Source organism: Pleurodeles waltl, chromosome 7, assembly GCF_031143425.1.
Source record: "Pleurodeles waltl isolate 20211129_DDA chromosome 7, aPleWal1.hap1.20221129, whole genome shotgun sequence".
Taxonomy (NCBI): Eukaryota; Metazoa; Chordata; class Amphibia; order Caudata; family Salamandridae; genus Pleurodeles; species Pleurodeles waltl.
In genome coordinates, this window is record NC_090446.1 from 1,268,431,146 (window position 1) to 1,268,444,826 (window position 13,681).

The following is a 13,681-nucleotide window of genomic DNA, read 5'->3' on the forward strand; positions in this document are numbered from 1 at the left end:
CTCGCATAGAAAATACGTGAATTACAAGAGGAGGCAAAGAGGTGCAATTATGGAATCAACTGGAGACATTGTGGCTCAGCAGACTAAATACACTAGTGCACAGAAGGATATATGATACACAAAATGTTATGTGCTTTTTCTAAACCTAGATGATGCTTGTTTAATTTAATTTATTCAGAGATACAAAGTGTACTATCTGAATTCCAGGCGGGGTTAAGAAGTGGAACCAGTACAGTAAATCAAGTCGTCTTTTTTAATTTATTGTAGTGCAAGACTGTAGCGGTCAATAGGGATCGACTTTTTGTCTCTTTTGTTGACCTGTGTGAAGCTTTTGATCTAGTCCTTGAGGCCATGCTTTGGTCAACATTGGATAGGATGGGTATTCCGCCCAATTTATATACAATCTTGGTACGGCTGCATTAAGAGAATTATGCCAGGGTCAGATGGGGGGTAACAGGGGCAGCTTACCTCTTCAATAAACAATCGGCAGGGGGGTCTGGCAGCGTTGTGGCCTGGAACCACTTTGTTTTCACTTTTTATTAATGGTGTTGTGAAAAGGTTGGACTGGGACAGTTGCAACGCTCCCGGGGTGGGAAACAGGAGAGTGCCCGCTTTGCTTTTTTGCGCATGACACTCTCCTAGTCTCTAAATCATTCAAAGGCCTCCAGCAGCATCTGGTTGACTTTAATACTTTTAGTACCCAGCGTGGGCTAGAACTCAATACCTCAAAAACAAAATGTATGATTTTTAATCATGCTAGAAGCAAAAAAGTATAAGTGTAAGCTGTACATTAATGCAGACCTAATAGAGCAGTTCCCCAATTTTGACCATCTAGGGATAACATTTACACCCAGTCTAGATTGGTCCATGCAGGTTCATAAATCAGACTGCTCGCTAATATATTATTCGTCAAGATTGCTGAAGACCTTTAATAAAACTTGCTCCAGGAAAGTTGCCCCAGAGATTGAGATTTATAATGTACAGCATTTGGGAGCAGTCCTATATGGAGCTGAGATTTGGGGCTATACCAATTGTAACATCCTATTATATACAGAAAGCACATTTATTATGCACCTATTTGCATTCCCAAAGAGCACACTTTGATTGATTGACATATTGGAATCAATCAGGAACTTGTAAAGCGCACTACTCACCTGTGAGGATCTCACGGTGCTGAGGAGGGCAGGGGGGAGATGGTGGGGGGGGGGGGGAGATAGAGAGGGGGAGGTGCTGCTACTGCTCAAACAGCCAGGTCTTGAGAAGTTTCCTGAAGGTAAGGTGGTCTTTGGTCTGGCACAGGTGGGTGGGAAGAGTGTTCCACGTTTTGGCAGCCAGGTGCGAGAATGATCTACCGCTGGTCGTAGTTCTGCGGACGTGTGGGACAGTTGCGAGGGCGAGGTCAGCGGAGCGATGTCGGGTCGGGGTGTAGAAGGAGAGTTGTCTGTTGAGGTGTGCGGAGGCGTTGTGGATGCGTTGCAGACTCTTCTGGAGTTTGGCTGTGGTTTCTGCGTAGAGGGCATTGCCGTAGTCCAGCTTGCCGCTTTCGGAGCATGCGGAGGGTTTTGAAGCAGGAGGAGGAGATGGCGTTGACTTGCTGGGTCATGGTTAGTGCGGGGTCCAAGATGAATCCAAGGTTGCATGCGTGGTCAGTGGGAGTCGGAGTAGTTCCGAGAGTGGAAGGCCACCAGGAGTCATCCCATGCAGAGGGGGTGGAGCTGAAGATGAAGACTTCCGTCTTGCAGCAATTGAGTTTGAGGCAGCTGCATGAAGGTAGGTCTTGGCGGAGTCCTTGGTGAGGGAGAAGATCAGCTGGGTGTCGTCAGCGTATGAGAGGATGTTGAGGTTGTGGGATCGGGCGATGTTAGCAAGCGGGTCCACGTAGACGTTGAAGAGGGTCGGGCTGAGGGTCGAACCCTGAGGTATGCTGCAGATTATTTTGGTGGCCTCCAAGCAAAATGGGGGAGGCGGCCTTTCTGCGTTCTGCCAGTGAGAAAGGAGGTGACCCAGTCCTGGGCTCTGTTGCGGATTCCAGTGTTGCTGAAGCGTGAGCGTAGGGTGTGGTGGCAGATGGTGTTGAACGTGGCCGAGAGGTCCAGGAGGATGAAGGCTGTGGTTTTGCCGCTGTCCAGTATGGTTCTGATGTCGTCGGTGGTGGCGATGAGGGCGGTTTCAGTGCGGTGGTTGCTGTGGAATGTGGATTGGGAAGGGCCCAGGGTGCGGTTCTCCTCGAGGAAGCCTGTTAGTTGTCTGTTGACAGCCTTCTCAATGACTTCTGCCGGAAAGGGGAGCAGGGAGATAGACCGGAAGTTCTTGAGGTCCTTTGGGTCTGCCTTGGGTTTTCTGAGGAGGGCATTGATCTCAGCGTGTTTCCAGCTCTCTGGGAAGGTGGTGGACTTGAAGGAGCTGTTGATGATCTTCCGTAGTTGGGGTGTGTAGGAAGTTGGCTCTGTATGCACTATTTCAAAGTAAGGAATAGTATGCACAGAGTCCAAGGGTTCCCCTTAGAGGTAAGATAGTGGCAAAAAGAGATAATACTAATGCTCTATTTTGTGGTAGTGTGGTCGAGCAGTAGGCTTATCAAAGGAGTAGTGTTAAGCATTTGTTGTACATACACACAGGCAATAAATGAGGAACACACACTCAGAGACAATTCCAGGCCAATAGGTTTTGTTATAGAAAAATATATTTTCTTAGTTTATTTTAAGAACCACAGGTTCAAATTCTACATGTAATATCTCATTTGAAAGGTATTGCGGTAAGTACTTTAGGAACTTTGAATAATCACAATAGCATATATACTTTTTACATAAAACACATATAGCTATTTCAAAAGTGGACACAGTGCAATTTTCAACAGTTCCTGGGGGGAGGTAAAGTAATGTTAGTTTTTGCAGGTAAGTAAACCACCTACGGGGTTCAGTTTGGGGTCCAAAGTAGCCCACCGTTGGGGGTTCAGAGCAACCCCAAAGTTACCACACCAGCAGCTCAGGGCCGGTCAGGTGCAGAGTTCAAAGTGGTGCCCAAAACGCATAGGCTTCAATGGAGAAGGGGGTGCCCCGGTTCCAGTCTGCCAGCAGGTAAGTACCCGCGTTTTCAGAGGGCAGACCAGGGGGGTTTTGCAGGGCACCGGGGGGGACACAAGTCCACACAAAAAGTACACCCTCAGCAGCGCGGTGGCAGCCGGGTGCAGTGTGCAAACAAGCGTCGGGTTTCCAATAGATTTCAATGAGAGACCAAGGGGTCTCTTCAGCAATGCAGGCAGGCAAGGGGGGGGGCTCCTCGGGGTAGCCACCACCTGGGCAAGGGAGAGGGCCTCCTGGGGGTCACTCCTGCACTGGAGTTCCGATCCTTCAGGTCCTGGGGGCTGCGGGTGCAGGGTCTTTTCCAGGCGTCGGGATTTCAGAGTCAGGCAGTCGCGGTCAGGGGGAGCCTCGGGATTCCCTCTGCAGGCGTCGCTGTGGGGGCTCAGGGGGGACAACTTTGGTTACTCACAGTCTCGGAGTCGCCGGAGGGTCCTCCCTGAGGTGTTGTTTCTTCACCAGTCGAGTCGGGGTCGCCGGGTGCAGTGTTGCAAGTCTCACGCTTCTTGCGGGGATTGCAGGGGTCTTTAAATCTGCTCCTCTGGATACAAAGTTGCAGTCTTTGTTGAACAGGGCCGCTGTTCTCTGGAGTTTCTTGGTCTTTTGGAAGCAGGGCAGTCCTCTGAGGATTCAGAGGTCGCTGGTCCCGGGGAAAGCGTCGCTGGAGCAGTTTTCTTCTGAAGGAGGGAGACAGGCCGGTAGGGCTGGGGCCAAAGCAGTTGGTGTCTTCTTCTTCTCTGCAGGGTTTTTCAGCTCAGCAGTCCTCTTCTTGTTTAAGTTGCAGGAATCTAATTTCCTAGGTTCTGGGGAGCCCCTAAATACTCAATTTAGGGGTGTGTTTAGGTCTGGGAGGGCAGTAGCCAATGGCTACTGTCCTTGAGGGTGGCTACACCCTCTTTGTGCCTCCTCCCTGAGGGGAGGGGGGCACATCCCTAATCCTATTGGGGGAATCCTCCATCTGCAAGATGGAGGATTTCTAAAAGTCAGAGTCACCTCAGCTCAGGACACCTTAGGGGCTGTCCTGACTGGCCAGTGACTCTTCCTTGTTTTTCTCATTATCTCTCCTGGACTTGCCGCCAAAAGTGGGGGCTGTGTCCAGAGGGCGGGCATCTCCACTAGCTGGAGTGCCCTGGGGCATCGTAACACGAAGCTTGAGCCTTTGAAGCTCACTGCTAGGTGTTACAGTTCCTGCAGGGGGAGGTGTGAAGCACCTCCACCCACAGCAGGCTTTGTTTCTGTCCTCAGAGAGCACAAAGGCTCTCACCGCATGGGGTCAGAAACTCGTCTCTCGGCAGCAGGCTGGCACAGACCAGTCAGTCATGCACTGAACAATTGGGTAAAATACAGGGGGCATCTCTAAGATACCCTCTGTGTGCATTTTTTAATAAATCCAACACTGGCATCAGTGTGGGTTTATTATTCTGAGAAGTTTGATACTAAACTTCCCAGTATTCAGTGTAGCCATTATGGAGCTGTGGAGTGCGTTTTTGACAGACTCCCAGACCATGTATTCTTATGGCTACCCTGCACTTACAATGTCTAATGTTTTGCTTAGACACTGTAGGGGCATAGTGCTCATGCACCTATGCCCTCACCTGTGGTATAGTGCACCCTGCCTTAGGGCTGTAAGGCCTGCTAGAGGGGTGACTTACCTATGCCACAGGCAGTGTGAGGTTGGCATGGCACCCTGAGGGGAGTGCCATGTCGACTTAGTCATTTTATCCCCACTAGCACACACAAGCTGGCAAGCAGTGTGTCTGTGCTGAGTGAGGGGTCCCCAGGGTGGCATAAGATATGCTGCAGCCCTTAGAGACCTTTCCTGGCATCAGGGCCCTTGGTACCAGGGGTACCAGTTACAAGGGACTTACCTGGGTGCCAGGGTTGTGCCAATTGTGGAGACAATGGTAAATTTTAGGTGAAAGAACACTGGTGCTGGGGCCTGGTTAGCAGGGTCCCAGCACACTTCTCAGTCAAGTCAGCATCAGTATAAGGCAAAAAGTGGGGGGTAACTGCAACAGGGAGCCATTTATTTACAGGGTGCGATGACAGAGCTTGCTTTGTTGAGGATGTGGTGAGGGCAGGGTTCAGATGGAGAGCCGGAGTGGATGGTGTTCATGATTTAGATGGTGTCGCTCTCGTTGATGGGAGTCCAGGAGAGCAGGAGGTTGGTTGGAGGTGAATCTGTGGTGTTGGTGGTTGCCAGGGAGGGTGGGGTCTGGGTGCTGAAGCTGTCGTGGATGTCTCGCAATTATATCATGATGTGGCATTTAGGAAAATATCTTGGAAAGCTGAGATCAGGCCCTTACTTTACTGGATATGGACTTCATCCGTATTAGGAGCATACAGAGAACCCCTTAAGGATCTCCTGGTTTTATCCAGTTCCCAGGACATACAGTGGTTTATGTATGTCAGGTCTATGCTCAGGGACCTGGGGTTGGAAAACATCTGGGCAAAACTAGAGGATCTTACCTTCACATGAGAAAATGGCTATTGCCTCTGTATAGGACCCTGGGTACAAGGAGGTATCTGGATGCCCTTAGGATTTTAAGGACTGACACCTCCAGGTTGGTGGTGTTCGCTGTTGCGAGATACCTCCAGGCAGCCTGGATCTGGCGCTTTAAGAGCATCCGTGCCTATGATGATAAGGACCCCCAGGACTACTGATAAGGGGGAAAAGTTTTTTTCTTTACAACCATGATGTTTACCAATCTCAGGTTGGAGGTACTGCACTCTTTGGGTTTTATCCTTTGTGTAATTTTAACTGATGTTTTATGGTTACTTTTTACTGCATCGTTTGTATAAGCTCTCCATGAATTATGTACTGTTTATTCTCTTTCTCAACTGCACTGACACTTTACACGCCCAAGGACTATCATGGTATACCCTAATGGGGGTGTTGGAAGGTTGTTTTTGCACTGACATATTTTTCTTGGTTTATGCCCATCTGCAGTAGGATTTAGCACAACACCTTAGATGTAACAAAACTATTTTATCATTGTGCTAAAAGGGATTTTATATGTTCTTGGGTAATTTTCTGTAATAATATGTGATAGTTGTTGGGTGCGAGTGGTGTGGCTACTGCAATATGTAAGGACATGTGGAATTTAAACGTAAATATTTTCTTAAAGATTTTTTTTCTGTATTTGTATGATCTGTGTAGACTGAAATAATGTTATGAAACAAACAAAAAACATTATCCAGAGATACCGATTATGAAAACATATTGATATGAAATGGTATTAAGAAACATGGAGGAAACCCAGTTTTGAAATACCTGAGTGGTTGTAGGATAACAGAAGTTAGGAGATCCTCTGTAATGAACACACTCAGAAATAGCACAAAAATGATTACAGTTGGTAAAATGAAGAGCAGTAACAGAATGGATCATGAAAAGGTAAGCTTAAACTTCATTAACATGTGCAGACAATTTAGAGAACACTTAGAATGTTGTGGTAACTGAATGAACTTAAATTTGTAAATCTAAAATGACTAAAAGAGACTGGAGGTTCGTGCCTCAAGATAAGAACTTTACTAAAAGTTAATTTTATAACATTGAAGAAGGAAAGTTATTATGAAATTCTAAGCCAATATATGAACAGGTATGAGACGATATTGGTAGATTCACTAGTGATGGCATTGTTAGTAGATGAATGATTCAAGGAAGTACTTGAATTATATTGTGTATGTTAAATGGAGTAAAATATTATTTAAAAGGACAAATACCTGATAAATGAGATTGGATGAATTCATAAATTCAATGAATTTGTAAAATGCCAGCATATTCACTATCAGTGATTTTCATTTAATTACATCAATTTAATGGATTAAAAGATGTGTTTGCGAAAAGGGGATCAAGAAATAAATTAATCTGAAACAAAAGCCAATTTGTGGTGGCGGACAGAGTTGGAAAGAAAATAGGCTCATCATATTAATTTAAACAAGGGGACCGCCAATGTGGCTAGACGTTGAGCAGCTTTAATGGGAAACAAGTAAATAAATAAGTGCAGAAGGGAAGATAAACATGGGTGCACAAAATTAAGTTGAAGAAAAAACAAATTCAAAACTAACACACGGAACCAGTACCTGCTTTTGCAGTACTTAGATCAGCATTTCAGTGTTAATGGAGAACACATCATCAGAGGTGAAACCGACCTCTCAAAATAAATGACAGACACAAAGACAGCCCAGGAGTTAGGAAAACCGAATGGACTTACAACAACGGTCCGGCTTTCTTTGGGCAACGAATTAAAATCATAAACCAATACAAAGGACCCCTGCACCCTCTCAGCAATCTTTGTACCAAGCTATAACAGTAATCCAAAATCTACTAAGCAAATTGTCAATTGATTTATTAAAACATTAACAGTTATCTATTTTTAGTACTGGAAGACGCTGGGCACTGCAGTAATATATTACACATTATCTTATTTCTATGTGTACATTTAGGGCTCATAAAAGATGAGAGAAAACTTAAAACAGACTTAACACAAGAAACAAACTGTGTCAAAGGGGCAGGCTTCCCTAAGCTAGCCCACCAGAATGTTACAAACTCTTCGGAAGGGCGACCCTTGAAAAATTATTTGTATCTCACAAGCATTTCATTGTAGCCTCCCTCGCACAATTCTAACAAATGTGGTAATCAGTGCCAACAGTGATAGTGGGATGTGCAGAGGCTCCTGGGCTGCTGACAGACAGCAGTAACATTTTCCTACAACTAACAATCATGGATAAAAAAAAGTCTTTCTAACATGTGCCAGGTTTTTACGAGCTAAATTACCACCACTTTGAATTATTTAAAAAGCCTAAAAGTCCTGACACTTTTGATTATATATGCAGGAGATGTTTGGATAATACTAAATGTCTAAAGGGACTGCTTCCAGATTTAAACATAGCATTCTCACCTGTGCTAGGAACAGTATTGGTTTTAGTGTTCCCAGAGTCATGCCAGCCTCTGAAATCTTCCTCCTCCTCTTGCTTAATTCGCAATAAAATGTCAGGATTGATGACTGGAAAACAAGCTAAACAGGAAAACAACAGGTTAGACATAGTCTGATTGTGCAAGACACATTTTAACACTGGTATGTTCAACAGCTGTACAGAAAACCATTCTATGCTAGACCTACTTTTCTAAATAACATATAAAATGAGAGGATCAGAATGCAACACCTACAGTTCAGTCCAGACAGATATTAACAGACACCTTTTTCACAAAAGGCTACAGTAATTAATCTCCCATGAATGATAAAACAAAGATAAGAAACATGTAATTTAATTTAATAGTATGTAAAGGTAGGACATAGTCTACAAGCCATACTTTTTATTGTGAATTGCAGGCTTAGATTGTATTGCTCTTTGTGGTTCACACACTCTGTGTCAAATGTGTCGGGTGCTGTGGGCGAACAGCACAATAATGCACAATTAAGATAGGCACCACGGTATCACCCAGAATGAAGAGGGAAATCCTCTCAGATGGGAGAGGGGCAGCTATGGCCACCCACAAAAATTACATGGTGGGATGGAGACAGTCGCCACTATAGTTACAATCTAACTTTTATTGATTTTATGCACAAAACAATAATAAACAGTACACAGTACGGAGCATTCCAATATCACAAAAGCAGATGCTAAATGAAGAAAAACTCTGTGTCCATCGTTGCCCAATTTGTAATATGACCACACCTCCCCCAATCTTTTTGTGTTTGTGGGGGAAGCCCCTAGCAGTGTATATAGGTTCCTCTATCTTGGCACACCAGTCCACTGCAGAGTGCCATTCAGCCTGCATTTGTGATTCTGAAGAGTTTCAGTGCTAGGCAATGTTGCGCTCTAACAGTGCACCTACGCCAACCAGAATGCGTTCACTTTGGGGACCTCCCCAACCCCTCTAGGATGCCCAGGAATTCGACATAAGCTGAACAGTCCACTGATCTCTCCAGACTTCCTTAGAGTGTGGTGACTATCCGAGACAAGTATTGGGCAATAATAGGGCAGGACCATACCATGAGGAAAAAGTCACTATCATCACGGACAGACAAAGGTTGCACTCATTCTCCATAACCAGTGCGTGGTGGAATAGGAGACATAAAGATACTTTAGTTGAACAAAGCACTGGAGGGAGGGGCTAACTAGCACATGGGGGTCCACAGTGGTGTCCCACCAGTCATCATAGTATAGGGGGGTGAGCTAACCTACCCATTTAGTCTTTAGGGCTGTGAAGGAGTTCTGGGCGTTGATGACCTGTGACCTATAAAGGCACAAAACGTCAGCCCGGACCACTGGAGCTCAAAAGACCCAGGATTCAAGCAGGCTATATTCTGGTACTTCGAGCAGCTGTGGCTGGTACACTGCTAAAGTGTGGCGCAACTGCAAGTACCTATAGAATTGGTTTCTATGGCGTTCAAATTATCCAGCAACATTTAGTCTGTGTGGGTTTACGGTCACAGAGAAGCCAACGAAGGTCCAGCCGCTAACACAGGAGAGTGTCTCTTGTGGCTTCAGGGATAGATTGAGGGATGGGACAACTGTATAGAAAATGCAGAATATGGCCCTGCCCAAGGAGTGCGGTTTCCAAGCATAACACAGGGTCGTCTGTACCTGCAAATGGCCAGTCATTAATTATCGGAATCGAGGAGGCATAATAATATAGGTGGGAAACAGCCATTCCCACCCCATCATCATAGGGCGATTGGACACACTTATGAAATGCTAACCTCGGGGACTTATTCGCCCACAGAAAGGTGCACACTGCATTAGATATGGTGCTGAACCAGGTTTGGGCTCAACAGTGTTTGGGGAGAAGCTTGGTAGGACAACAGCAGTTTTTGGCAGGATAACCATTTTAAAAATGCAACACAGCCTAGGAAATTGATCAGCAGGGTGGATCATTTGGTCATGTCCGGGCGGACTTGATGCAGTAGTGGTGTAAGACTGCAGCTCCAGGTCAGGCCTGGTTCCAGTGTGGTGAATACTCCCAAATACTGGAAGCTCGGTCTGCGGATGGTAAGGCAAGCCTGCCAGTCAATCAACTCCCAACAGCCTTGCAGTGACACCAGGAGCGGATTGGACCAGTAACTGTAAGCCTGGAGGCATCACTGAATAGTTGAAGCAGCTAAAGGATGTGTGGTCCGGAGAGGTGTGGTTGGAATTTGAATAGCAAGACACTGTTAGGGTACAGTGCAATGCAATCATCCATGCCATTCCTCCAGTGAAGGCCTTAGCACTGAGTAACGCAGCACCCAAAGTGCCAAAGGTTCAACTGCAAAGGTGAAGAGTATGGGCAACAAGGGGGCATCCCTGCCTGGTGCCCCTGCCGATCCGAAAGGGAGGTGAGATGACAACATTTACCCTAATCTGTGCCTAGGGACAGGCTTAGAGCACTTTAACAAGTGAGCAGAACCAGCGCCGGAATCCCATCTGCGAGAGGACTTGGAACAGGAACCCGCAGTCAAGAGAGTCTAATGCATTTCAAAGTCCAAGAGCGTGAGTGAAGCTGAATGTATGAATAGTTGGTTATGTGCCACAGCAATAGGCACCCTGCAAATGGAATGGCGGGTGCCATGAAGAGGCATGAAGCCACACAGGTCTGGGTGAATGAGGGAGGTTACTATAGGCAGGAAACTACTGGCAAGAATTTTGGGGACATTTTTCATTTCTGCATTAATGAGCGAGATCAGGTGGTAAGAGTAGCATTTCTAAGATGGCCTCTAGATTTGTGAATAGTCACTATACTTTTAGTCATGGAATAATTTTAGCAGTCCACTGACTGGTCTATAGATGATATAGAAGTACTTGAGTTGGTTATGGTCATCTTGCCTGTATTTCAAGTAAGCTTACTATTTCCACGCAACTTCTGTGTAGACTCAGGTTAGTGAGGCATTAATCTGGGTCTCCTGATGGAAGATTTTACTCCCTTCCACATCGCCTGCACATGCAAACAACATATTCTGCTGCACACGAAATGAGCTGCTGCATGAAGGCTGGCCTGGATGGATTGATAAACTGGATAAAACAGAATTCACCAAGAGCCCGAGTGCTTCCACGGCTGTTTTCAAGTCCAGCGCAGAGATGAATAGTTTACGCTTTTAATCTGAGGAAGGATTTGATGTTGTTCAGATTTTGTGATGTGGATGGTTAACAACAAGTTTGTACAGAGTGAAATTGAGATACTTTTCAATCGGGTGTACTAGACTGACTGTATAGTGCAGAGCTTAGACAGAAAAAAGTACATGAATAGTTTTCATGTTTTTTTTTTTTTTAAATGTGAACAAAATAGTTTGGGATATTGTGGGGAAATTCAGCTTTCAGTAGGGCTTAAGAAGAGGATGAATTTATGAACGCGAAGAACAGATGTTACATTTAGTTCAAGTGTTTTTGTCAGTATAGACTGGACAGGAATGTTCCATTTATTCCTTCACAGGTAAGACGTTCTAAGCAGCCTGGTGCAGACTTCCCCTTTCTAATATTTGCAGTGAGTTTGAGTAAACATGATAGTAACACTTGCCTTGTCATTTTTTGTACAATGGCATATATGTGTGTTATATGAGTTTATTATCAACCCTCATATGTAACCCTGCCTTTAAAACAAACTGAAGGACATGAGATGCTATCTGAATGTTAACATTTGGAAAATATGATTCCTGTTTGTTAGAAAAGGGGTGTACCATTACAGCATGTTTTCTTCCAGGTAATTGCTTATGTAGTGTTTAAGAAGAGTGCTGTTTGATTAGGTTCATAAACCCTGGAGGTAGCCCGCAGGTTAGGGAGCGATAATGGACAATAACCCAGTGGTTAGTTAGCAGTGGAATGTTATTTCAGATATGTTGGACGCACGTCTTACGCATATCTTGATTTGCAGTCAGCCTGTTTGATGGCTTTATGTTTTGTGCTGGTCTCCAGATATGTATTTTTTTTTTTTTTTTTTTACAGGTAGGTTGGGGTGTTTACTGTTGCTGCTCTGTAGATGGCACAGCAAATCATAATGTGATGCATTCATTTTATGTCATGAATTATTATTGTATACTGATTGCACAGCTTTGCCTTGAAGAGAGGAGCGGAAAAGTATAGATACTGGCGACAGTTGCAGTCCTTAGATGTTGATGGAGTTGATGGAATGATGGACTGATCTAAAATGTTTAGCTTTCAATACCCATCAGAACTGTAGTATGTCATCTTTCATTATGAAGTGGACTCTCAATAGGTTATAGAGTGACAAACCTTGTGGATGAAGAGAAGACTACAAAGTGACAAGCCTTGTAGGAGAAAAGAAGCCCCAACAAACCTCTTCTACTTGATTAAACAAACAGCCAGTAATTTGTGGGAGGCTCAGTGTAAGCATCTGATTGGCTGGTCGTGAAATAAGACCTTTCTGAGACAGATGGGATTTTCTAGTAGCGAGGTATGAACAATGTTTTTTTTAAATAGGTAATTTTCAGGGGGTGCTAGAGTGACAGCCGCAAGATGGCTGCACTGTAGTGTAGCTCTACTGGGTGGGAATTGTTATCCAACAGCATCATCGGCTCCTGGCGCCTAACAAGACATGGTTTACGGTCTTGGGGTTGTAGCACAACGGGGAAGGGGAGCTGCTTGCCTGTGCCCCTGACGCCGTCTCTGCAACAGATATGCTTAATTAACACCCACGAAGCAGCAGCCTCTGATGCTTAAGATAGCGGCGGGTCCTTGCAGTGTTTTTCAGCTGCAAAGCAGCGCAGTGACAGAGTCCCCGGGGCTCACTCCCTATGTGGGGGCAAGTCATAGCATCTTTAATAGGAGTGAACCAGCTTGCTCTCGGACCTCAACTGAGATTCGATGTGGCACGGGGAGGTAGGTAGCTGACATACTAGATGGGTGGCTGGATGGAATGCTTGCCTGCACTGGAAGATCTTGTCCGTAAAGTCGACCATCAGCTAGTTACAAATGAAGGAGATACAAAGCGGTCAGTAACCCTGGGGCTTTCCAAGAAATTTTAAATGTTTCTGCATCTGAATGGCCCCTGGGGTTGCTTGTGTAGGCACTGACATTGTTGATGTCAAGAAGGCTGCATAGCAAGATGCACTACCTGGGATCTGGGATGCACTACCTGGGAATCAGCACATGATTAATAAATCTCTCACATTACATAATCCTTAAAATAACACCTGTATAACCTGCTTAGTGAATGGGGTGTTTGTATAGTAGGGCTGGACACAAAGAAAGGACGGAAGACTAGGAAAATTGGAAAAAGGCCCCAGTTGCAAAAAATTATACTAATAATGGAACTGTTCTAAAAAATAATTAAACAAAGAACTGTGGAAAAATGCACCAACGAATTGTGAAAGCATGGCATAAGGTGTGTGTGTAAAAATGTGGCCCTGTAGAAGAAGATAGAATTACTAGGCATTTTTCATAGTGATACCTTTTTAAGGATCGATAGCATTAGGAAAAAGATAGCTTTAGATTTGATCCCCTGCCCCCCCCAACCCGTTTCGTTCTACCTCAACTTTTGAACAACATCTGAAGGGCTCAATGGCTAATTCCACATACCTTTTGTATGGTTAATGTTAGAAATAGGGTCTCTAGTTGGCAGTGGTTTGCACCCTGTCCAAGTAGAGAGCCTTATTCTAGTCTGG

General features: G+C 45.0%; 1 protein-coding gene across 3 annotated transcripts in view; it reads right to left on the reverse strand.

Moving 5' to 3' along the window:
- The window catches only part of LOC138246159 (zinc finger protein 25-like), a 100,510-nt gene that overhangs the window by 57,539 nt on the left and 29,290 nt on the right, over positions 1 to 13,681 (reverse strand). For all 3 annotated transcript variants that reach the window (XM_069200457.1, XM_069200456.1, XM_069200458.1), the window contains exon 4: positions 7,982 to 8,098. In XM_069200457.1, the coding sequence (XP_069056558.1) occupies positions 7,982 to 8,098 (117 nt within the window). The remainder of the gene's footprint in view (positions 1 to 7,981; positions 8,099 to 13,681) is intronic.